Below are 27654 nucleotides of genomic sequence, written 5' to 3' on the forward strand. Positions count from 1 at the left end.
AAACTGTACACTAGAAAGAGTATATAAACCATGGGAAAACATTTCCAATTACATAAATATATTTCTCTCGTAGGGTCCTTTCACACGGGCTTTCCGCCCGGCGGACTCCGTTTTGCTCATCGGGGATCGATCTCCGATCCCTGCTGAGCAGGCGGATGACAGCTCCGTCTCCGGAGAGACTGAGCTGTCACATCCCCACTCTCCTCTATGGGAGATTGGATGATAACAGACTGCCTGTCCGTTTTCCTCCGATCTTATCCGATCTGATCCTCCAAAAGGATGGAAAATAGAGTTTATTTGCTGGTTTAGCTTTACAACTTACTGGATCACATTCTTCCTAATTAGGCAAAGGTGATTATGCTGATTCTTTGTTCAATAAGAAGGATGGAGAGGTCCCCTGGCTGGTACTGTGTAACTGGCTGTACAGATTCTTTGAAAAGTAAAAAGGTAAACAGATTTCATTGTTTGTTTAGCTGTTTGATGCTTATGTGTGACAAATGTATTATATATTATTATTATTTGCATCCAAGTTGGCACACCCCCCTTGCTCTGCATTCCTCATGCCATTACTTATCTCATGAAAGTGCTCACAGCTGAGACAAGCGGCAGTTGTAAATCAGCCATCTCCTCCACAGTTGTTGTCAGCACAGCCGCAGCAGAAGAGGAGGGGAGCAAGTCAGACCTCATGATCAGGGTTCAAAAGCACTTAGGCCCCTTCCACACAGGCTTTCCCATCCGGTCCACCTGTCAGTTTTTCGGGTGGACCTGATTGGACCCTCCATGTACCCCTATGGAGCAGCGCATGTCAGCGATGACGTCCCTGCTGACACCCGCTGCTATCCGATCCTCTCCATGAAATCCAGGCGGATGGAAACCCTATTTTCCATCCGTCTGGAGGATCGGATGAAAACAGACAGGCGGTCAGTTTCTTATCCAATCTCCCATAGAGGAGAGTGGGGATCTGACAGGTCTGTCTCAGCACAGTGAGCGGAGACAGACCTGTCATCTGCCTGCTCAGCAGGGATCAGGGGATCGATCCCTGCTGAGCAAAATGGAGTCCCCTGGGAGGAAAGCCCGTGTGAAAGAGGCATGGGACAAAGTACTACATGGGGACAGAACTGTAAAATAAAAATGATAATAATATATCTTCTTTAAAGTTATATTTAGCTGTTTGGTGTATTCTGGAAACAGGGGCTGACTGGCAATTTTCGGGCAAGGGGGCAAGTACAAACCAGAGGCCCATGGTGCAGCAATTCAGCCTCACTCCCACTCTCCCTTTTCCCTGTCTCCTCCTTACCCCCATTCCAGGCTGAAGCTTTGCTCCAGGTACTCTCTACTCACTGGCCGAATCCAGCTTTCTAACCTGGACAGCAGGAAGCAGTTGGGGGGTGCTGGGTCAGCTCGGTCTGGGCTGCCTGGGGGAGGAGAGTCTCCAGTGGGGCATGGAACTGGCTTCTGCTCAGACACAGCGTACACCACCCATGCATGGGGAGAGGACTGCGCTCTGTCCTTGTTTTCATCCCACACTCAGAAGGTCAACGGTGGGGACTTTTTACTTTTCTTCACCAGGAATCCTTTAGGCATGTGCAGCCTTTTTAAAGGGCATCAGAGCGGCCCAGGGGGCAATTGCCCCCCTGTCCCCTGGCCCAGTCCTCCCCGTCTGGAAAGCTGTCACTTAATTTTGCCTCCCATGTACTCAGATAGGCAGATCCTGCACCTGACTTCTTGGGTCTGCACACCTATTGTGGCAGTTGTTTGTTGAGTATGAATTATTTTTTATTATGGAGAATGTAAGGGAAGAACTGTTTTAGCAGATGAAAGGAAACTTCCAAGAATATGTCACTTGTCTGAAGACCTAAGACAAGGAATTCCTAATGCCTGGTATACACGATGAGATTATTGGACGAATAATCATTTGTTTTTTTGGGGGGGTTTTTGCATGCTTGTCCCATATCGAAAATGAAGAGGTTACTAAAGTTACGAAAATTCTCGTACGACAGAACAAAATTTCAGAAGTGATGTATTGTATTGTATTGTATTTTTCGGAAGAAAACGTTATTGATTAAAAGATAATTGTATGATCTGGTATTGTACGAGAAAAAATGTCACGCTTGTCCCATTGAATAATATCGGATGATCGGCTCTCGAAAGCTTTGTACAAACGATGAGATTATTGTACGATCGCTTCGAAGGTGATATTTTTTGGACGATTTTCTGATTGTGTGTACGGGCCATAAGAATTATAAAAAGCCACAATATGGCCTAATACACCAGACTTTACTGTATAATTTACATCAATAATTGAAAAATCTATTTTATAAGAACTTTGGGAGATTTACTAATACTGGAACACTCAGTATCTGGTGCAGCTGTGCATGGTAGCCAATCAGCTTCCAACTTCAGCTTGTTCAATTTAGCTTTGGCAATAAAATAGAAATAGAACTGGCAGGAACACCAGGTATGTCACACAAAGGAAGCAATACAAAGAACAGGAGACTTTCTCATACAAGTACATGGTACAGCAGGCACATATCAGGAATATGAAGTATTGGGGTAACAAAAACTTTTATAAGTCACATAGAAATTTTGTTCTAAGTATGCATGTTGCTATTGCTGTCCTGCTTTTTATGCTAGAAATTAAATTTTTCCTGGCTGTCATGTTAATCACGTGACTGTAAAGTCCCTTTCACACACTCCGTCCGTAGGACAGAGTACGTTTTTCTCAGCGGGGGATCGATCCGCCAATCCCCTGCTGAGCAGGAGGATGACAGCTGTGTCTCCGCTCTGTGTGGAGACACAGCTGTCAGTTCCCCATGCATCCCCATGCATCTCCCCATGTGTCTCCGCTGACATCCGATGCCCCATAGGGGGGGCCGTTCAGATCCGCCAAAAAAACGGACAGGCGGATCTGAACGGTCCGCCTGTGTGAAAGAGCCCTAATACAGTGAGTCTCTGAACTAAAACAAGCATGCTGCGAGTGAAGTCAGAAATATTCATATGCACACTTGTTCTAGGTCTGTAATGAACATAGTATTGGGCCAGCTCACACCATAAAAATGTAGTTCAAATGCTTTCCAGATGCTTTTCTGCATGCGCTTTTTTATGCATTCCAGTGTGTTTTTAGTGCAATTTTGATGCAGTCCATTGCATTTCCCCCCTCTTTTTTCTTAATCTTAAAAAGGACATGTGTGTTTCAGTGCATTTTTTGTGCCTTTAGGTGCATTTTTGATGCGCTTTACCGCGTCCCAGTACAGTCCAGTGCAGAAAAAATGCAGAAAGTTCTACTTTTTTTTTCTGGAACTGGAACTCACTGGAACTGACCACACTGGTATGGACTATGCCATTGAAAACCATATAACCTGCTATACATTCGTTTTTGATTTAGAAAAAAAAATGCACTGGAATGCATGAGGTGTGAACTGGCCCTTAGTAGTTCAGTACAATAGAAAGACAGTTGCCATTTTTAAGCAAGGTCAGCAATGGTATATCCTGTACTGATTTCCTTAGCAAATAACTGTATGTGAAAAGAGAGTGGTTTTATTTTTTTTATTTTCACAAAAATTGTAAAAATGATATTTTCTTTGTAGAAAAAAAAAACCTTTGCAGGGTGCTCAGCATCATTAGGGTGAATATTTGACATGTATGCCCTGGAGAAGAGGTGTGCATATATAATCAGCCTAACAGCCCTCAAACGTCAAAGGAAAAACTGTTTTATCTTTCCAGCCAGCATTCCAATCTGCTTTGCCATGTACCCATCATACAGCAGAGGGCACGCAACTGCAGGACACTAGTCCTTATCTAAATCCCATTTGTCCTCAAGAAAAAAGCCTTCTAAAAATAAACCTAAACTTTCTGCTCATTTATCACACTGGTATGAGCTGACCACACCACATAAGGAGGAGAGCAGTGCATGGCGGATATATACAGATACAGCTATTGGCCACTGGGAGAGGAAATATCCATATGTATACACACTAGATACAGCACTAACCTTGGAGATAGCCTGAGGATCCCTCTGAAAGACTGCTACAATTGTGTCTTATGATTTTCATTTAACCCATTTGTATCAAAAATCCTTGTAGTAGTGGTGAGCATGCAAGAACACGCAGATCTCCAACCAAGAGAACAAACCATATTGTAATATTCTTCTATGTTCTCTCCTTCCACTGCTTTGCTACTCTGCTTTAAAAGAAACACTTTATCCTTTTAGATTTACATGATCCTTTTCAAGGATATATATCTATATATTCCAGCATGTACAGACTGATGTAATAAACCAAGGCTAGCCTACCAGAGCCAGAATCTATAAATTTAATACACCAAGGCTTGACTTCCAGTTCGAACTTCCAAGTACTGTATACACATGTAATACACCAAGGCTAGCCTACCAGAACCAGAATCTACAAATTCCATACACCAAGGCTAGCTTTCCAGTTACAGGATATACACATGTAATAGACCAAGGCTAGCCTACCAGAATCTACAGATTCAATACACCAAGGCTAGCCTACCAGTACCAGAATCCACAAATTCAATACACCAATCCTAGCCTTCCAGTTCCAGGATATACACATGTAATAAACCAAGGCTAGCCTACCAGTACCAGAATCCACAAATTCAATACACCAATCCTAGCCTTCCAGTTCCAGGATATACACATGTAATAAACCAAGGCTAGCCTACCAGTACCAGAATCCACAAATTCAATACACCAATCCTAGCCTTCCAGTTCCAGGATATACACATGTAATAGTCCAAGGCTAGCCTACCAGTACCAGAATCCACAAATTCAATACACCAATCCTAGCCTTCCAGTTCCAGGATATACACATGTAATAAACCAAGGCTAGCCTACCAGTACCAGAATCCACAAATTCAATACACCAATCCTAGCCTTCCAGTTCCAGGATATACACATGTAATAGTCCAAGGCTAGCCTACCAGTACCAGAATCCACAAATTCAATGCACCAATCCTAGCCTTCCAGTTCCAGGATATACACATGTAATAAACCAAGGCTAGCCTACCAGTACCAGAATCCACAAATTCAATACACCAATCCTAGCATTCCAGTTCCAGGATATACACATGTAATAGAATAGACCAAGGAGAGCCTACCAGAACCAGAATCTACAAATTCAATACACCAAGGCTATCTTTCTAGTTCCAGGATATACATGTGTAATACACCAAGGCTAGCCTACCAGTACCAGAATCGACAAATTCAATACACCAAGGCTAGCCTTCCAGTTCCAGGATATACACATGTAATAGTCCAAGGCTAGCCTACCAGAACCAGAATCTACAGATTCAATACACCAAAGGTAGCTTTCCAATTCCCGGATATACACATGTAATACACCAAGGTTAGCCTACCAGAATCAGAATCTACAAATTCAATACACCAAGGCTAGCTTTCCAGTTCCAGGATATACACATGTAATACACCAAGGTTAGCCTATCAGAGCTAGAATCTTCAAATTCAATACACCAAGGCTAGCCTACCAGTTCCAGGATATACACATGTAATACATCAAGGCTATCCTACCAGTTCCAGTTTATATGCATGTAATGCATCAAGGCTATCCTACCAGTTCCAGAATTTACAAATATTATGACATAAGGCTATTCTACCAGTTCCAGAATTTACAAATATTATGACATAAGGCTATTCTACCAGTTCCAGAATTTACAAATTAATTACACCAATGTTATCCTTATTAGTTCCTAAATATACAGATGTTATGCCCTAGGGCAAGGGTCTTCAAACTATGGCCCTCCAGCCGTTCAGAAACTACAATTCCCATCATGCCTAGTCATGTCTGTGAATGTCAGGGTTTTACAATGCTTAATGGGATATGTAGTTCCGCAACAGCTGGAGGGCCGTAGTTTGAGGACCCCTGCCCTAGGGCTAGCCTACTAGTTCCAGAATATATGCATAGTATAAACGAGGGCTATCCTACCAGATCCAGAATACATATATGCAATACACCAAGGCTAGCCTACCAATTGGATAATATACAAATGTAAAACACCAAGGCTAGCCTACCAATTGGATAATATACAAATGTAAAACACCAAGGCTAGCCTACCAATTGGATAATATACACATGCAATACACCAAGGCTAGCCTACTAATTGGATAATATACACATGCAATACAACAAGGCTAGCCTACCAATTGGATAATATACACATGCAATACACCAAGGCTAGCCTACCAATTGGATAATATACACATGCAATACACCAAGGCTAGCCTACCAATTGGATAATATACACATGCAATACACCAAGGCTAGCCTACCGATTGGATAATATATACATGCAATACACCAAGGCTAGCCTACCAATTGGATAATATACACATGTAATACACCAAGGCTAGCCTACCAATTGGATAATATACACATGTAATACACCAAGGCTAGCCTACTGATTGCACAATATATGTTATGTTCTAAGACTAGCCTATCTGTCCCAGAAAATACAGATGTTATGCCCTGGTAATAGACCAAGGCTAGTCTTTAAATTCTAGAATATAGACATGTAGCACCCCAAGGATATCCTACAAATGCTAGAATATAGACATGTAGCACCCCAAGGCTAGCCTACAAATTCTAAGAATATAGACATGGAGCACCCCAAGGCTAGTCTTTAAATTCTAGAATATAGACATGTAGCACCCCAAGGCTATCCTTCAAATTCTAGAATATAGACATGTAGCACCCCAAGGCTAGCCTACAAATTCTAGAATATAGACATGTAGCACCTCAAGGCTAGCCTACAAATTCTTGAATATAGACATGTAGCACCCCAAGGCTTTCCTTCAAATTCTAGAATATTGACACGTAACACCCCAAGACTAGCCTTCAAATTCTAGAATATAGACATGTAGCACCCAAGGCTAGCCTTCAAATTCTAGAATATTGACATGTAGCACCCCAAGGCTATCCTTCAAATTCTAGAATATAGACATGTAGCACCCCAAGGCTAGCCTACAAATTCTAGAATACAGACATGGAGCACCCCAAGGATATCCTACAAATGCTAGAATATAGACATGTAGCACCCCAAGGCTATCCTTCAAATTCTAGAATATAGACATGTAGCACCCCAAGGCTATCCTACAAATTCTAGAATATAGACATGGAGCACCCCAAGTATATCCTACAAATGCTAGAATATAGACATGTAGCACCCCAAGGCTATCCTACAAATTCTAGAATATAGACATGTAGCACCCCAAGGCTAGCCTACAAATTCTAGAATATAGACATGGAGCACCCCAAGGCTATCCTACAAATTCTAGAATATAGACATGTAGCACCTCAAGGCTAGCCTACAAATTCTAGACTATAGACATGTAGCACCTCAAGGCTATCCTACAAATTCTAGAATATAGACATGTAGCACCCCAAGGCTAGCCTACAAATTCTAGAATATAGACATGGAGCACCCCAAGGCTATCCTTCAAATTCTAGAATATAGACATGTAGCACCCCAAGGCTAGCCTACAAATTCTAGAATATAGACATGTAGCACCCCAAGGCTAGCCTACAAATTCTAGAATATAGACATGTAGCACCCCAAGGCTAGCCTACAAATTCTAGAATATAGACATGGAGCACCCCAAGGCTATCCTTCAAATTCTAGAATACAGACATGTAGCACCCCAAGGCTAGCCTACAAATTCTAGAATATAGACATGTAGCACCTCAAGGCTATCCTACAAATTCTAGAATATAGACATGGAGCACCCCAAGGCTATCCTACAAATTCTAGAATATAGACATGGAGCACCCCAAGGATATCCTACAAATTCTAGAATATAGACATGTAGCACCCCAAGGCTAGCCTACAAATTCTAGAATATAGACATGGAGCACCCCAAGGCTATCCTTCAAATTCTACAATATAGACATGTGGCACCCCAATGCTATCCTACAAATTCTAGAATACAGACATGGAGCACCCCAATGCTATCCTACCAGTATCACTCGGACTTGCTCCAGATGTTGTGCCTGCTGCTGCCTCTGTACATGTAATACAGGCTGGGAAGCGCTGCTGTGTATGCAGACATATCACTGTGATCCTGCCTGCTTCTCCTAGTAGCCATCCCAGCCTGGCAGTGTGCAGAGGAGGAATGTCATTAGGCTGATGCCCAGGTGATCAGGGAGGGGTGCCAGTTTACCTGTGCGGCTCCATCGTGCCCCCTGTGTGTCCTCCCTCGGTCCCTGTGCTCTGCCATCGCTGCTTAGCAGATGCTGCTCTCCCCTCCTCTCCTCACTAGCAGGTGACGTCAGGGTGTCAACCTGCAGCAGCGTTAAAGCGACATGCAGCCTGGGGGAAGCATGCGCCTCGGCACAACACCGGCCGGGCCTTCTAGAGGGGAGGGAGTGACATGCGCCCATTCATTATTCATTCCACTACTTCCATTGCGTCTCCTTACTGTGTATGTCACATCGTAGGCAGGAAACGGAGCAGGGGTTAAACGTAGGCTGCCTAGGAACTCACCTGGCCAACTAGGTGGAAGAGGAGCCCGGGGTGGAGACTGGCAGCACAGGAGGAAGCCCTACCCAGGACTCCTAGTGTGGTGACCTTGTCAGTTCAGGGTCAGCTCTAGGCTGTCTTCTCTTGTAAATGCTCATTTCCTGGCTGCCATGATGATCCAGTGTTCCAATACTAACATGGAACATCAGATTTCTGACTTTATTGTCTTGTCAGTTCAGGGTCAGCTCTGGGCACCTGCACTGATGGCTGTCTTCTCTTGTAAATGCTCATTTCCTGGCTACCATGATGATCCAATACTAACATGGAACATCTAATTTTTTACTTTATTTGTTACAGCTCAGTCCTTCTAAGTATGATTGTCATTTGATTCATATGACAGCAAAGCATCTGACATTTTCAACATAAAATGAACAATGGCAGCTCCAAGGTTCAATAGGAACCAGCCAAGATCCAAACCGTTAATGGGCAGGCTGAATGAAATTGAGAAACAAAAGGCGCCTCTAAGTGCAGTATGCCTATTTATTGTAACATCAAGGGGTTAGAAACGCTTACTAGATATTCCATGTAATGAAAGCCTCAAAACAGCCTGTGATGTAAGCAAGGGGAGAAGAGGCGATTCACGGCTGACCAGTGTCCAGGGGGCTGCTAGCATGTAGGCGTGCGGCGAACACACAGCACGGTCGGGCTTCCAGAAACCACACTGGAACGCATGCACCCGGTGTCAGGTGCAGGTGGGCGGTGTAATGGGTGGAACACCCAGAACTCTTGTCCACGTCCCAACATGGGCATCCGCAGAACTTTTTTCAGGGGGGGGCATCAGTTTAAGGTTACCTATGCTCTGCCCATTTTCAACAATGTCATGAAGGGGAGGGGCTTATTAATTTTACTCATTTTAAGTATTTATTTGTAAAGAGCAAAAAGCAGCACTTATTTTAAAGCATTTGTTACCCTAAAAAAAAAAAAAAATATATATATATATATATATACACAGTATATATATATATATATATATATATATATATATATATATATATTGATTCTGTTCCCTTAAAGCATGTTATACAGCACAGTGCTTTGCTTTGTAATTTGGCCCCTTCTATCACCTAAAATACCTGGCTGATCCTGTCTGGTTTTGTCCTCCCCTCTGTAAACTGACCACGGTATACCATGGCTGCTGAGCCCTGACACTGTGGTCAGTTTACATGCCTCTGTTATCTGCAGCCTTCCTGTCTTCCTCTGTCCTCTCTCCCCCTCCCTCCCTGCCTGTCTGGTCCTGTGTCAGTGTCCCCCCTCTCCTCCTGCTGCTGTAGTTTCATTTAGGCTCCATGCACACAGGGCGTCATAAAAACGTGCTCCAAAGCTGTTTACATAACGCCGGGAAACAGCAGCTGTAAAAACGTGCTTTCAGTAGCCTTTTCTACTAGCGTTATTGCACGTTTGGCCACAGTAGCTGTTAGCAGCGTTTTTTCTGCCTCCATTCAAAATCAATGGTTCCCTATGGGAGCCTATTGATTTGAATGGAAGTCACACCGCAGGTCGGATCAGGGTGATCCGACTTGCGGTGCGACCTGCACTGTGAGAATCTTGAGGGGGAACTCCACGCCAAAATGGGGAAAAAAACGGCGTGGGGTTCCCCCCCAGGTTCCAAACCAGGCCCTTCGGATCTGGTATGGAATTTGAGGGTAGCCCCGCGCCGAAAAAACGGCGTGGGGTCCCCCCCAAAATCCATACCAGAGGCTTATACGAGCATGCAGTCCGGCATGCCAGGAAAGGGGAGGGGACGAGCGAGCGGCCCCACCCCCCCTGGATCATACCAGGCCACACGCCCTCAACATGGGGGGGGTGTGGGTGCTTTGGGGCAGGGGGGGCTCTGCACCCCGCACCTTGCCCCCATGTTGATGAGGACAAGGGCCTCATCCCCACAACCTTGGCCGGTGGTTGTGGGGGTCTGCGGGCAGGGGGCTCATCGGAATCTGGAAGCCCCCTTTAACAAGGGGGCCCCCGATCCCGGACCCCCTCCCTATGTGAATGGGTATGGGGTACACTGTACCCCTACTCATTCACCCCATAAAATGCAGTGTATGGAAATAACGACAGGAGACGTTTTGGAAAATTTATTAAAAATCTTCATCCGGCTCTTGTCCTCTCCGGGGGTCTTCTCCTCTCCGAGGGTCTTCTGCTCTTTTGCTGTCCGCCCTTCTTGTCTTCTCCTCTCCGGGGTCTTCTGCTGTCTTCTCCTCTCCGGGGGTCTTCTGCTCTTTTGCTGTCCACCCTTCTTGTCTTCTCCTCTCCGGGGGTCTTCTGCTGTCTTCTCCTCTCCGAGGGTCTTCTGCTGTCCGCCCTTCTGCTGTCCAATCTTCTTGTCTTCTCCTCTCCGGTCTTCTGCTCTTTTGCTGTCGGCTGTCCTTCTTCCTCCGGTCCTCCTCCGACGACGTCTTCAGCGATTATGCCGGCCTCTGGTCTCTGCAGCTTATTATATAGCCATTAGGGGCGTGGCCGCCAGATGACGTCATCGGGAGACCACGCCCCCTTGTGTCACAGATGACGTCATCTGTGACACAAGGGGGCGTGGTCTCCCGATGACGTCATCTGGCGGCCACGCCCCTAATGGCTATATAATAAGCTGCAGAGGCCGGCATAATCGCTGAAGACGTCGTCGGAGGAGGACCGGAGGAAGAAGGACAGCCGACAGCCGACAGCAAAAGAGCAGAAGACCGGAGAGGAGAAGACAAGAAGATTGGACAGCAAAAGGGCGGACAGCAGAAGACCCTCGGAGAGGAGAAGACAGCAGAAGACCCCCGGAGAGGAGAAGACAAGAAGGGCGGACAGCAAAAGAGCAGAAGACCCCCGGAGAGGAGAAGACAGCAGAAGACCCCGGAGAGGAGAAGACAAGAAGGGCGGACAGCAAAAGAGCAGAAGACCCTCGGAGAGGAGAAGACCCCCGGAGAGGACAAGAGCCGGATGAAGATTTTTAATAAATTTTCCAAAACGTCTCCTGTCGTTATTTCCATACACTGCATTTTATGGGGTGAATGAGTAGGGGTACAGTGTACCCCATACCCATTCACATAGGGAGGGGGTCCAGGATCGGGGGCCCCCTTGTTAAAGGGGGCTTCCAGATTCCAATGAGCCCCCTGCCCGCAGACCCCCACAACCACCGGCCAGGGTTGTGGGGATGAGGCCCTTGTCCTCATCAACATGGGGGCAAGGTGCGGGGTGCAGAGCCCCCCCTGCCCCAAAGCACCCACACCCCCCCCATGTTGAGTGCGTGTGGCCTGGTATGATCCAGGGGGGTGGGGCCGCTCGCTCGTCCCCTCCCCTTTCCTGGCATGCCGGACGGCATGCTCGTATAAGCCTCTGGTATGGATTTTGGGGGGGACCCCACGCCGTTTTTTCGGCGCGGGGCTACCCTCAAATTCCATACCAGATCCGAAGGGCCTGGTTTGGAACCTGGGGGGGAACCCCACGCCGTTTTTTTCCCCATTTTGGCGTGGAGTTCCCCCTCAAGATTCTCACAGTGCAGGTCGCACCGCAAGTCGGATCACCCTGATCCGACCTGCGGTGTGACTTCCATTCAAATCAATAGGCTCCCATAGGGAACCATTGATTTTGAATGGAAGAAAAAAAACGTATAACGTGGCTTAACGCACGTTAAGCAACGTTATGGAGCCTTTAGCAGCGTCAGACGTTTTTTGCAGCTTGACGCTGGAGCTCCTGAACCCACAGTTCCTGGGTTTTTTTTGGAGCTGTAAAACGCCTATGCCACTTGGAGCTCCTAAAAGCTCTATGTGTGCATGAGGCCATAGAATAACATGGATGGGCGTTCTGCAGCTGCAAAAAAAAACGTCTGACGCTGCTAACAGCAGCTGTAAAAACGTCCAGTGTGCATGAGGCCTTAAAGTTTCATATCCTGTCTACAGTCCTAGGCCAGAGGGATGCGAGAGGAGAGGAAACTCTCATCCTCTATTTGAGCCGGAAGCTGCTCCCCAGGGGAGTAGCCTCTGTCACCCAGCAGAAGACAGGCAGCACCCATGGTAATGCTGGTGGTTTGTCGCGAAAAACCGAACCCACGGGAGTCGGTTGCGTTCGGTGGGAAATTGCAATTCTCTCCGATGCGCCCACAAGAAGGGGAGGTGTAATGGTATCGTGCATTGGCACCCTAGTTTGTCAGGCCGCCATCTCGTTCAAACGCTGTCGCAAGCATCCATCTTGTATGTCGAGCTTAGTTGACAGTGTTACAAACCAAATGGGTCATTCCTACCAGCCTCATCCCCCAGCCTTTTGGCAGTGTTAATGACCCCCTGGGTCACTGAATGCCAGGTTCCTGCACAGCTGACACTTTTCACACCTTTAATATACACAAGAAGACTGACCGCCCAGCCATTCCGTCTCCTCGTCCTTAGAGTTAATTGGTAATCTGAACACAGCATATGGCTCCTAGGTCATTCGAAAATGACACAGTTAACTACAAAACTTCCTAACTTTATACACAAGCATGATATGTCTCTAGAAAATATATATTTGAATGGCAGATAAAATACCAATCGAATTAAGATCAAACATGAACACCTTCATGCATAGGAAAGACAAGCTAGCGATAAGATGCCTTACAGGTCAGAGGTTATTCCGAGATAACCCATGTTTAGTGTCTGTAAAAAGCCAATTCAAAACCGGACCATAAAATATCCGTTTCAAGCATGTTACCATTACATATTTCCAGATATGAGTTATTTTAATAATCTGTCTAAACGGGATGTGTCTTAGCATGTGTGAGCCTCCAGGGAAACCGCCCATAGTCTCAGAGCCTATTGGCAAAGTACTTCTGGTGATACCCCCTGGGGGGTCAGTGAAAAAGGACAGGAACTGATCGAGAGCTCAGTTCTCATCCTACCATCCAAGCCATAACATCGCTCAAGGGGAACCAATCATACCTGTTCAGTTTCTGAAACTAAGGTAATACCAGGACCGTTTTAATGCAAGTATTTTCATCCTTTCTCTTCATATTTCTAATTGCTGTATTGTGTCTCTATTTCTTTGTAACCCATTTTTCTGTAAATATTTTTATCTGCACCAATCTTAACCTTTCTTATAATTAAACCTTATTTTGAAAAGTGTTAATTTTGTCTCTAAGCTCTTAAACGCAAACTGACCCAAAGAACCTGCCTCCTGAAAGCGCGCTACTGTTTAGGATAAATCATTTGGACACTCCTGTCTGAGGTGACAGTGGGTGTTACAGACGGTTATTCTAAAGTCATAATTGATATTTGTAAAATCACGAGCGTCCGCTGGGCTCATTCAAACGTAGCGGTGGTGGCAGAGAAAGGCTTAATCGTTTAATTAACCCGGTGACAATCGCTCTCAGTCTGCTGGCATCTAGATTGTGGTCCCGCAAGCTGGACAATCTGTGTGTTGGGTGCAGCTGAGAGTGGCATTGTTACGCAAGTGACGGCAGGGTGTGAGATTGCTTGGTCTTTGGTCACGAGGTGGATGAGAAGGCCAGGGGTCTGATACCCGCCACCGTCACAGGCGGTAACGCATTTCGGAGCATGGGCGGCACCTTCATCAGACCTATGTCCACTGGGGGTCATACTGCACTTAGAGGCGCATTTTGTTTCCCATACATTCTACAGAGCTGCTTCTCCTCTCAAGTGCTGCCTGAGTGCATGCTAACAAGAACCACCCTTTGGATCCAGGTCTCAGCCCCACCGAAGCGCCCATATTTTCTACTTTTTTTGAATGTACCATTGATCAACTTTGGTAAAACCAGCCTGCTGGATTCGAATGCAATTATCACTAGTGGCTGCTGTAACCACTAGCAAAAATCACTGTCTTCTCCCATCGTGGACGACAATTGCTGATTCCTCTCTCAGCACTTCCAGTGTTGATGGTGGGATTATAGAATTTCTTTCCTGCAACCACCAAAATTTGCACTGTGTATGGCCTGCCTTAAACTGGTGGCCACAGCCTCTTCAGTTGTGTACACTCTGACACAATTAAGTACAATGTAGGGCTCATAGCCCTACGCTGGAGGTGAGAACTCCAAGGGACAGCCCGCTGCAGGAGCTTAAGGGAGAAGAGAAGAGCGCCATCTTACAGAAATTGGAAGATCAGGTAAGTAAAATTGCTTTTTCTGTTATCCTAGACAAAAACAAGTACCCAAACCTTGCAGTATGGGGGCAGCCAGGAGAAAGGCTCTACCAGGAGATAGGCTTTAATGTGCCCACAGAAGGTTGGAATTTCCATTGATACCTGCAGAATCAGCAGAAATTCAAATCATTGGTGGCCCTACAAACATCACTCAGCTCAACAGAAGTCAATTTAAAAATCAGCTGGGCCAGGAGGAACATTTTTTGGCAGAACAATGACTGCATCCCATCAGATGCAGTTGCGCATGACAAATCAGTGGTCTGCTCAGGACACATGAAAAGTCAGCTCAAGGTGCTAATCACATGTGAAGGGTCTGTTCAGAATGTCATCACACAGGAAGGGTTTGCTGAGGAGGTCATCACACATAACAGGTCAGCTCAGTATCTCATCACACATAAAGGCTCAGCTCAGGAGGTCATCACACATGAAGGGTCAGCTCAGGATCTCATTACACGTGAAGGGTCAGCTCAGGATCTCATAACACATGAAAGGTCAGCTCAGGATCTCATAACACATGAAAGGTCAGCTCAGGATCTTTTTTCAGATTAAGGCTCAGCTCAGGAGCTCATTACATATGAAGGGTCAGCTCAGGAGCTTATTACATATGAAGGGTCAGCTCAGGAGGTCATCACACATGAAAGGTCAGCTCAGGATCTCATCACACGTGAAGGCTCAGCTCAGGATCTCATCACACATGAAGGTCCAGCTCAGGAGCTCATTACATACGAAGGGCTCGTTTAGGAGGTCATCACACATAAGGGGTCAGCTCAGGAGGTCATCACACATAAAGGGTCAGCTCAGGAGGTCATCACACATGAAGGGTCAGCTCATGATCTCATCACACATGAAGGGTCAGCTCATGATCTCATCACACATGAAGGGTCAGCTCAGGATCTCATTACACGTGAAGGGTCAGCTCAGGATCTCATAACACATGAAAGGTCAGCTCAGGATCTTTTTTCAGATTAAGGCTCAGCTCAGGAGCTCATTACATATGAAGGGTCAGCTCAGGAGCTTATTACATATGAAGGGTCAGCTCAGGAGGTCATCACACATGAAAGGTCAGCTCAGGATCTCATCACACGTGAAGGCTCAGCTCAGGCTCTCATCACACATGAAGGTCCAGCTCAGGAGCTCATTACATACGAAGGGCTCGTTTAGGAGGTCATCACACATAAGGGGTCAGCTCAGGAGGTCATCACACATAAAGGGTCAGCTCAGGAGGTCATCACACATGAAGGGTCAGCTCATGATCTCATCACACATGAAGGTTTAGCTTAGGAGCTCATTACACATGAAAGGTCAGCCTGGGAGCTCATTGCATATGAAAGTTCCTGAGGATGCCCTGTATGGGGGCGAAACATGTAGAACACAACTTCCTGTTCAGGTGACATCACTTCCTGCCTGTGGAACCCACATAGAACTTCTGGGTCTTGGTTATCTAGCATTGTGTTACATCTCTTCTGAAGTGAGTGCAGTTTTTAGTATTTACTTTGAATTAAAGATTTTACACTATGTTGGTGTAGCTCTGCCCCCTTGAGGGCTGCTGGATTTCTCACCTTTTCGGGTACCTCTGGGTTACCAGTAGCAACTGCATGCAGAAACTTAACACTTTACTTTCCAGCTCAGTCAATGAACAGTCTAGGGGCTGTTGTTTTATTTTATATTGGGATGGGAGAAGGTAGTGGGATACTCCAGAACTTGAACTATTCACAATGCTGAGGACTTCTATCTGAGGATGCAGCTAGGCCACAGTTTCACCTTGCCACTAGATGAATCTGAGGTAAAGTTCCTAAATAAAAACTTGCTTAGCACTTCTCTTCAGGGCACTCGCCTAGCACCCCCTTTCACTCCACCAGCTGACACCCGTCATCTGACTACTCTACTACCGAGTGGCTCCCCTTCCTTGTCAGGCCCTTAGACACGATCCCCTGTACTCATGATACTGCTTTCCAGGTTCTCCAGTGTCTCAGCTCCTCCTAGTCAGCTCTTCTGGACCTCTGCGTTCAGCTCCTCACTTCTGGCTCACCAGGCCGACTGCCTGTGACCATACACCAACCACTGCAGAAGAGGAGGCAGCTGCCACCCTCCTTACGGGATTCTGCTCACCAGCCAAAGACCCCGAGAACATGTGCACACCCCACAATGCACCGAGACAACCAGTCTGTGCCAATCACTGGGGCTGTATCAAAGCCTGTGTACTCATTGTCCAATGTGCCTCCCCATTAAACCAGTGGGGACACTACCCCAGACCACATGAATCACACACTGAGCACATTGAGCAGACCTAACTCACAGAGCCTGCTCTCTGTTAAGCAGAGAGTAATATAGAATTTACCTGCTGCTCCTCTGATAGGCAGACAGAGCGATAACTATACTCACTCTCTAGCACCTACCTAGGAGGGTGCTACATTGGATTCCCCTTTCTCTCCTTGCCTGAGTGTATATTAAGAGGCTAAGCCCCTTCTGGAACAGCAGTTGGAGTTGGAAGCCAAGTCTAGGAGGGAGACTGACAGAAACCTCAGCAGAGTTGCAGGAGTGACTAAGGAGAATCGAGTTCCTTTGCCATTGAAGATGAGGAGAGTGTGAAGGCTGTTTTTGACTTTGGTAGCTGAAAAGCTGGAAGTCCTATTGTTATGGTGAGTGGGGAAGCATTACTAAGGGGGAACCCTCACCGTCACGCATGCAAGAGGTGAAAAAAGGCAGTGACACTACAGCTGGCACCGTTTTGAGAACGGAACACTTTCACAGGTGTTATGAACTTTACATTGGATATATTTATTGAGTATAATAAATTCATTGAAGTAGAAGTAAAGCGGAAGCATTGGACTTGCAAGAGAACACTATATTGAGCATAAAATATTGTATGTTTACATGAATTGGCACAGCTTTTTAGTTTATTTAATATAGCAGAACATTTTATAAGATTAAAAAAGTAGGCAAACTTTTGTAAAAAAAAAAAGTAGGTGCAAAGTGGAAGTAGTGGATCTGCAGGGAACAGCATCTTGAGCACAAAGCACTTTATGTTGTTTATGAATTTGCACATGGTTTTGCTTACTTAATTTATTGGCAAATGCTAAGATTAATGAAGTAGGTATGAAGTGGAAGCAGTAGATCAGCATGGAATAATATTTTGCGCACGTAGCACTTTATATATGAATTTACCCACATAATTATAGTTTAGCTGTGATAACTTATGTTCACACATAGGGATGATCGAACGGTTCGGGTCGACCATCGGTTCGACCTGAACATTGACTGTTCGAAATTCGGCCGAATTCTGAACTTTTTGAGGTAAAAGTTCTGAATTCGGCACTAGAACCGCCCAAAATGCAATGGGACAGGAACTGGGCTTTAAAAGCCTGTGATTGGACCAGAAACATGAGTAAAAGCCAATTGAGGGGGCAGGAGGATGCTAGGAATGTGATTGGAGTGACTAGGGGGTCCAGAGGCCAATCAGTAGTGAATTCGCCCCCCAGTATATAACATAGCCCCGCCAAATCTCTAGCACTGTAATACAGGGGCTGTGGAAGAGAGTGGAAGCAGTTCTGTTCCTCCTGCTGCTCCAGTGTAATTTAGCAATTATTAGTGTGAGGAAAGGGATATGCAGTGTAGTTAGGGTACTATATACCACTATAGTTAGATTCAAAAATATAGTTTCTGTAGGGAAAGTGTTAAGTGTCAGGGTGACCGTAGTGTAGTTTAAGGTGAACTGACTCTGACTGCCATGCCAGGGTGACCGAACTCATCCATGTCAGGGTGACCGCCAGAAAAAAAAGATAATTTTTCTTAGAATTTTTAGTAGAGCAGGGATGAGGTTCCGCTCCTTTCATGCCTGGGCGTTTTTGTTTCAGGCGTTTATTGGGCTTTTTTGTGGACGTCTTTGGAGGCAGGCATGAAATCTGAACTTCTGTGTAGGGGTATATATACACACACACACATATATGTATATATACACATACACACATATAGGTGTGAAAGGAGCGGAACCCCATCCCTGCGCTAATGAAATTATTTGCAGGGATGGGGTTCCGCTCCTTTCACACCTATATGTGTGTATGTGTATATATATATATATATATATATATGTGTGTGTGTGTATATATACCCCTATACAGAAGTTCAGATGTCATGCCTGCCTCCAAAGACGCCCAAAAAATGCCCAATAAACGCCTGAAACAACACACCTGGGCGTTTTTGTTGCAGGCGTTTATTGGGCATTTTTTGGGCGTCTTTGGAGGCAGGCATGACATCTGAACTTCTGTATAGGGGTATATATACACACACACACACATATATATATATACACATACACACATATAGGTGTGAAAGGAGCGGAACCCCATCCCTGCGCTAATTAAATTATTTGCAGGGATGGGGTTCCGCTCCTTTCACACCTATATGTGTGTATGTGTATATATATATATATATATGTGTGTGTGTATATATACCCCTATACAGAAGTTCAGATGTCATGCCTGCCTCAGAAAAGACGCCCAAAAAATGCCCAATAAACGCCTGAAACAAAACACCTGGGCGTTTTTCTTGCAGGCGTTTATTGGGCATTTTTTGGGCGTCTTTGGAGGCAGGCATGACATCTGAACTTCTGTATAGGGGTATATATATATGCACACACACACACATATATATATATATATATATATATATATATATATATATATATACACATACACACATATAGGTGTGAAAGGAGCGGAACCCCATCCCTGCAAATAATTTCATTAGTGCAGGGATGGGGTTCCGCTCCTTTCACACCTATATGTGTGTATGTGTATATATATGTGTGTATGTGTATATATATATATATATATATGTGTGTGTGTGTGTATACCCCTATACAGAAGTTCAGATGTCATGCCTGCCTCCAAAGATGCCCAAAAAATGCCCAATAAAAAAAAAAAATGCCCAATAAACGCCTGAAACAAAAATGCCCAGGTGTGAAAGGAGCGTAGCCCCATCCCTGCGCTATTGAAATTCTAAGAAAAATTATCTTTTTTTCTGGTTCTGGACATACTACAGAGCTGAAACTTCACATGTACACTTTTTAGACCCCCCAGACACTAAATCCAAAGAAATCTTTTTTTTTTGCAATCATTTTTTCAATAATTGTCTCTCTATCAAAACGACAATTTTTAAGAACTTTTTTTTGTGTGATTAATAGTCCCTGGGGCATGACCCAGAACCCTAGGCACTTTTTAGGGGCATTTATTGGGTTTTAGGGCTTCAAAATTGTGTTTTTTGATTACCAAAGTTCTGGAATCCAGACCCAAACTTTCGGGAAGTTCGGGTGTTCTGGCCGAACCAAATTTTTCAAAAGTTCGATTATCCCTATTCACACACAAAAGGTCAGCACTGTGAACAATAATGGTCTATTAGTTAATAAAAGAAGTGCTTACCTTTGTTGCAGTAGCAGTCTAGTGTGTTTGCTCATCACACAGAAGGGATAAATTCAGGATGTCTGCATATGAAGGGTCAGCTCAGGAGGTTATTACACATGAAGGATCGATTCAGGAGGTCATCACAAGTGAAGGTTCAGCTTAGTAGGTCACACACATAAAGAGTCAGCTTAGCAGGTCACACACATAAAGAGCCAGCTCATGAGGTCATCACACATGAAGGGTCAGCTCAGGAGGTCATCACACATGAAGGGTCAGCTTAGGAGGTCATCACACATGAAGGGTCAGCTCAGGAGGTCATCACACATTAAGGATCAGCTCTGGATCTCATCCCACAGAAGGGTCAGCTCAGAAGGTTTATCACACCTGAAGGATCAGCTCATAAGGTTTTTACACATGAATGGTCAGTTTAGGAGGGCATCACACCTGAAATGACAGCTCGATAGGGCATCACACACGAATGGTCAGCTCAAAATCTAATCACATATCAAGGGTCAGCTTAGGAGCTCCCCACATATCAAGGATCTGCTCAGAAAATATTCATACATGAAAAGTCAGCTCATATGAGCTTTTGGATTTGAGTTTTCCAAGTCCTCTTCTCCCTCACAGGAATCCTCCTGTCGCCATACTCCATATTGGGATCGACTCTTACTCCCGTTCTCTTAGGCAGGTAGTCACACATTAGATTGTTAGCAGCCTGTACGATCATATTAAAAAAAATGGAAGTCACAGGATTACCTCAATATTATAGATGTCCTAACTATGGTCCAACAAAATTATACTTTCGAGCACAAGTTAGCTATCAACTCCCTTTCCATATCATCTTCGAGCATAACTGGGCAATACGGTTGAAAAATTCTATTTCCAAGATTTTATGAGATCCCTTTTCCCCACTTTGACTTCTCTCTCTAACCTTCTGACATAACTGGGGTGCCTTCAATATTAGCTTGTTAATCTTTGTTACAAGTACTGTTGATTCTCTTCATGTTCTTGTACAGTGGTTTAAATGCATGTACCATCTTTTTGTATATTTAAAGTGGTTGTAAACCCACTTTGTTGACATTTACCTATAGGTAAGCCTATATTAACCTCCCTGGCGGTATGATTATGTCTGGAATTTTATACCAAAAGCGATACAATTTTTTGCATGGAAATTTGGTGTTATGTATTATAGGCCTACAATTCTTAGTAATTACTGACTTAAACCTGACCAAACAAGACTCTAGTAGACATCCCAGATGTGATCAACTTTGAAACACAAAATCATGAATTATAATCTGATAAATAATGTAATTTTATTCAATAATGTAGTAAATAAGGAAATTTGTCAAACAAAGAAAATTCAATAAACATCCTGCGTGTGATAAATTTTGAAACAAGGAACTACACAAAGTCCGACGTCACAATCAGGACAATGGAACCTGGTTTCCTTTCGGACTTTCTTTCCATTGCTATCGCGTTTTGAGCAGCAAACTACGCACATCCTGGTCGGTGCTGCCTTTTTTGTGGTTGGCGGGATATAGTCTGCAAAGTGACGGCCGGTCAGACGTTCTGGGTTGACAACGTCAACAGCGTGACGTCCAGGTCTATTTACAACTCCTGATGGTGTCTGGTGCTTTACAAAAATCTGCTCAGCCACCTTCCAGACAAACTTGGAATGAGCAAGAGGCTTGTCACTGTTTGCTCTGTGCAGGATGTAAGCATTCCAAAGACATTGTTCCAGAAGATGTCTGAATATTTTTTTATAATATTTTTTTTGCTGTTTTCGCATAGCCGGATAGAAGGTCATGGCCTGATCGGCTCTGTCGACACCTCCCATTGTTTTCTTATAGTCTATCACGACCTGCGGCTTCAGCACATCTTTCCCACTTTTTGTGTGGACCATGGCAGTGGAGGTATTGTGCACAGTGCTCATGAGACACACATCCTTCTTGTCTCGCCATCTCATTGCCATCATCTTACCCTTCTGCCAGGCAACCATTTCTCCGGTTTTTAGTTTTTTTTTGGCAAACAAAAATGGCATGTCTCGTCGGTTAGGCCTAACGGTACCATATGCGTCGGTTTTATTTTGTAGCAAAACATCATATAGTTCCGGGGACGTGTAGAAGTTGTCCGTGGTCACACAATATCCCTGGTTCAGCAATGGCTCCAGAAGTGTAAGGACGGATGATGTGGCCATCCCATAGCCGCTGTACCTGGGGTTGAATTTAGTGCCGGTGTAAATTACCGAATTCCAGATGTACCCCGTGGATGACTCGCAGAGCATATATGATTTGATGCCAAACCGCGCTCTTTTGGATGCAATGTACTGAATCTAGCTTAGGCATCCCTTGTAGGCCATGAAACTCTCATCCACGCTTTCTGGCACGTAGGTCCGCTGGAAATTGGCCACAGTAATTTGCCATACCTCCCAGATTTTTTTCAGTTTTGACGCAGGATGCGTGGCCTCATCAAACTCCTCATTGTTTGTGAAGTGGAAATACTTCATAATCAGGGAGAAGCGATACTCAGACATCACGGTGCCAAAAAACGGAGTGGCCAGTAACTTGTTGGTGGTCCAGTACCATTTCTGGAACGGATTCCCCACCAACTCCTGAAGAAAGAGGAGTCCCAGAAACTGCCACATGTCCTCTTTCGTCACCGGTTCCCACTTTCTGCTTCTGGAAAGCCTGGCATGCAGCGTAGTGGATTGCTGCTCTTGGTAGCGATTCGTCTCCGTGACAATTTTTTCAATTACCTCCTCACTGAGGAATAATTGCAGGTATGCCAGAGGGTTGTCACGCTTGACATCTACCTTCATCCCAGGTGATCCAGTGAACGGGAATCTTGGGGGCGCTACCTGGTCTGCATCGCAATCAATAGCGCACCAAGTGCGCACATCGCTCAGGTCAGGTGCAGGGTCATCGCCGTTGTCACTTGCCAGATCCGTGTCAGTGTCAGACGACAAATCACTCCGCGACTCGCTATCGCTCACTTCCGCGAGCACCTCCGGGTCGCTGTCGCTGCCGCCGTCACTCAGCTGGTCCAAAAGCGCTTTAGTAAACTGGTGCTTTTTTGATGCCATAATATATATTTTTTTTGGGCACAAATCACAAGTATAATATCAGAAGGGGCACTGTACTGTCAGATGTGAGGTAATCTGTGGTGATACAGTGTAATCCTCTCAGATTACATTGTATCACCTCTTTTATTTATTTTTAATATTTGAAACTCCCGCCCAGTTCTGCTCCCGTGCACCGCCTCTGCTCGCAGGGAATGGAACCAGGAAGTCAGACGCTGGTCACCCGGCGATCGGAGCGAAGGACATCGCTGGATCGCGGGGACAAGGTAAGTGCATTACCCGGGGAGAAAATATTAACCCCGAGTCACGCTCGGGATCACCACCAGGGAGGTTAAGGCTTACCTATAGGTGCTGTAAATATCTTCTAAACTTGCACCATTTAGGAGATATTTACTTTTAATGCAGCTGATGATGTCATCTTCAGAGCCCTGTGCCGTGAACGGCGGCTCCCACGCGCTAGCCGGAGGACGCGAACCAGGAAGCAGGACAGCCAAACATCTCGGCTATCCTGTCGCTGAGCGGTCGGCACTGCGGGGGCTTCGTTTTAAGGTAAGTATTTCATAATGAGCTAGTATGCGATGCATACTAGCTCATTATGCCTTTGTCTTTACAGGTTTTTTTATTTCTATTTTTTTTTCCGAGGGTTTACTTCCTATTTAATTTTCAAGTTTTTCTGTACCACCCTTTATACTCAATAAAAACTTAATGAATAAAAAAAAAAAAAAGTCAGGCTCAGGGGCTAATTACATGTAAATGATCAGTTCAGGATGTCATCACACATGAAGGGTCAGCTCAGAAGGTCCTCACACATAGGAGGTCAGAGCAGGTACATATCACACATGACGGGTCAGAAAAGGAGGTAAGGAAGAATCAGCACAGGCAAATATCACACATGAATAGTCAGCTCAGGTGCTCATCATACTTAAAGGTTTAGCTCAGAAGTTCAGCACACAAGATTGATTAGCCTAGGCAGTTATCACACATGAATGGTCAACTCAGGAGGTCATCAAACAAGATGGATTAGCTTAGGTGGTCAACACACATAAAGGGTCACCTCAGGTGGTTATCACACAAGAAGGGTCAGATCAGGTGTTTATTATACATAAATGGCAGCTCTGAAGTTCAGACGGTCCTCACCATTGTTGCCAACCGTCAGTATTTTTACTGGCAGCCAGTAAAAATGGGCACTTTTCGCCTGCCAGTAAATGCCAGTAAGAGGAAAAGGCAGCCAGTAAAAAATATGGCTGCGTCGGTCGGGTCAGAACTGCGCATGCAATGTTCTGGTCTGGAGCTGGCTGAGACCATCCAAGCCTCTGCTACAGTGTGTTCAGGCAGCGCCAGTGGGGGAAGGTCTGGCAGAGACGGTGCCTGATCTTGTAATGTCATGGTGCTAAGGAGCCAAGCTGAGTTGCCGGATCTGCGGGATGGGAGCAAGGCAAGCTGGGAGCTGTTTGGACTGGAGTGGATTGAAGGGATCACCTGGTGTCGGGAAAGACTGTCACTGTGACTCAGGAAGGGACATGTCATCATCATCTTTGCTGCTGCACAGTGCTGTAGTCAATTTGATGTGTGTGTGCACCTTCCCATTATAATTTCTTGCCCTCCTGTCCTGTCCCTAAGCTACTTACCTACTTAAACTGTAACTTTGTAACTTTTGGAAATGCCAGTAAAAAACATGGCTGTGCCAGTAAATTTTGGGTGTTGTGTCAGTAAATTTCAATCTGGTAGGTTGGCAACACTGGTCCTCATGTCAAAGCCATCAGCTCAAGAGGTTATCATAAACGATGGGTCTGCTTAAACTGCAATAACACAAGTAGGATCAGCTTAGGAAGTAATCACGCAAGAAAGGTCAGCTCAGATGGTCATCACATTGACTCAGGTAGGTGTGCAGACAGAACAGTAAAATATACCGTAAATCCTAATAAGAACCCTAACTATTTTAAGAGAGCACTATATAATGCAATATAAGATCAACAGAGAAAGATTATTCCTTCTTAAAATATGACTTACCTGGCTGTCTTCATCCTCATTATTTTCTCGGTCACTGTCCCAGAACAAGTATGCAGGGAGTGAAGCTAGAGGAAAGTCAAAACTGATCTGCATAATTGTTCCAGGGCAGTTACTAAAAAGTATTAAAACAACTGGACCAGCACGGCAGCTGAATAACTTGCATTTTTAGAAGGAAAGGTGAAAATGACAGCCCTACATTTCAGTACAGTTTTCTTTTAAACAATGCATTATTCGATACAGCGCTTTACTTTTTTGACACTTTGTTGATAAATACAAATAGTTTGATCAAATTACAAAAAGAAAAATTGTGCTACAATAAAGCATTTGCTCTGGAAATAATTTCGTATGAGGCTTCAAGGAACAGTAATTCTTTAATAATTTAAATTTCTTCCTCATTTGAAGGTTCCCCTAATTGCGGTGGGGATACGTAAGGCAAACGTATGGGCAAACGTAAGAATCTGAGCGACTTTGACAAGGGAAAAATTGTAATGGCTAGACGACTAGGTTAGAGTATCTTCAAAGCTGCAGCTCTTGTGGGATGTTTAAGGTCTACAGTGGTCAGGATTTACCAAAAGTGGTCCAAGAAAGGAAATCTGGAGAACCAGTAGCAGGGTCATAGGCAGCCAAGGCTCACTGATTAATGTGGGGAGCGGAGGCTGGCCTGTGTTGTCGGATTGAATAGAAGAGTTATTGTAGCTCAAATTGCTAAAAAAGTTAATGCTGGGTCCAGTGGAAAGGTGTCAGAACATGCAGTGCATCACAGTTTGCTGTGTATGGGGCCGCGTAGCTGCAGGACGGTAAGGGTGCCCATGCTGACCTGTGTCCACAGCCAAAAGCACCTATAATGGGCACGTCAGCATCAGAAACTGGACCACGGAGCAGTGGAAGAAGGTGGTCTGGTCTGATTAATTCAAGAATGGTTTAAGGAGCACAACAACGCATTCCAGGTGTTGACTTGGCCTCTAAATTCTCCAGATCTCAATCTAATCGGGCATCTTTGGAATGTGACAGAAAAACAAGTCCGATCCATGGAGGCCCCCAAGCTCAAAATGTATATAGTTCTGAAACTTTCTCTATACAAAATAAAGGTAATGCTCTCTTGCTTGATGAGCACCTCACCTATAAAAAGACCTGTATAAAGTATTTTATGGATACACAGTTAATTTATTTTATTTTTAGTTTCTTTAAAATCAAATCAAAGTGTAGAAAAGAAATGCAAAAACTGGTACATTAACAATGAATAAAATAATACATAACAAATAAAAAATAAATAATTTTAATTAAATAAACAATTTATTAATTTAAATAAACAGTAAATAATGAAATTATTTCCATCCCACACAGGGACAGAGTGGAGTATACTTGAGTTTTTTGAACGGCAAGACCCTACTGACTCTCCTCTCCTCCAATGGGATGCATTTAAGACATTTCTGAGAGGTATCCTTCTTGCTGAAATAACTAAAATTAAACGTTTGATGGGGGAGTTGGAGTCCCAAGTGCAGACTCTGAAACAGAAATATGTACAGGATCCCACAGGTTCTGCACAAGAGAACTGGCTTTCTGCTTAATCTGCGTATGAGCACTTATTGTCCTCCTCAGCTGACAAAAAAAAGGTTCTTTTTAGGTCAAGCGTTCTTTGAGGAAGGGGAGTGCACGGGCCACCTGTTGCCCAAAATTGCTAATTCACATAACCGTTCGCCCACTATAGGAGCGATTAAATCCCAATCCGGCCACTTGGTGCTGTCCCTGGACCTAGTGTTGCAGGAGTTTCCATTATTTTATGAGCACTTATATCTACCTACCTCTAGGTACTCTCCCTCTGAACTGGAGGGGTTTTTAAATGGGATATCCTTTCCTACACTTACCTTGAAAGCAAGAAGGGAGCTGGACTCCACACCTGCCATAGAGGAATTGCAAGCAGCGTTTGCCACATTTCCTACCTATGAAGCACCAGGGGAAGATGGTCTCCCCGTGGAAATTTACAAACAGTATGCGGAGGTACTACTACCAAAACTGCTGAAGGTCGTTAATGCCGCAAAGGAACAGGAACTCTTACCCCCTTCTATATCTAAAGCCAATATCGTTCTACTCTTGAAACCTGGTAAGGATCCAGCGGACCCAAGCTCTTATAGGCCTATATCATTGCTACAGAGTGATATCAAACTATTAACTAAGGTATTGGCGCTCAGACTGAAGGGGTAATCACTTCCATTATACATGCCAATCAAGTTTGCTTTATGCGGAATAAATCCACTGCAGTCAACTTGAGGAGGTTGTTCCTAAACATGCAATCTCAGGCGGACAATGTGGGTCACAGGGCTTTGTTATCACTGGACACTATGAAGGCTTTTGATAGCGTAAAGTGGCCATATTTATGGGAGGTTCTAAAAAGATTTGGTTTTGGAGAGGTATATATCTCATGGGTAAGGCTGTTATACAGCTGCCCACAAGCAGCCATTAGGGCGTCAGGCAAACTATCCCGCACCTTTAACTTGGGGAGAGGCA

The 27654-nt window shown here is 44.7% G+C and overlaps 1 protein-coding gene across 1 annotated transcript in view; it reads right to left on the bottom strand.

Annotated features, from left to right (window-relative positions):
- The window catches only part of INPP5J (inositol polyphosphate-5-phosphatase J), a 51702-nt gene extending 43343 nt beyond the window's left edge, over positions 1-8359 (bottom strand). Inside the window, exon 1 of the mRNA XM_082243078.1 lies at positions 8195-8359. Within this exon, the coding sequence (XP_082099204.1) occupies positions 8195-8251 (57 nt within the window). The 5' untranslated portion in view covers positions 8252-8359. The remainder of the gene's footprint in view (positions 1-8194) is intronic.
- Between the last annotated feature and the right edge of the window lie 19295 nt (positions 8360-27654).

Source organism: Pelophylax lessonae, assembly GCF_965119305.1.
Source record: "Pelophylax lessonae genome assembly, chromosome: 1".
Lineage (NCBI taxonomy): Eukaryota > Metazoa > Chordata > Amphibia > Anura > Ranidae > Pelophylax > Pelophylax lessonae.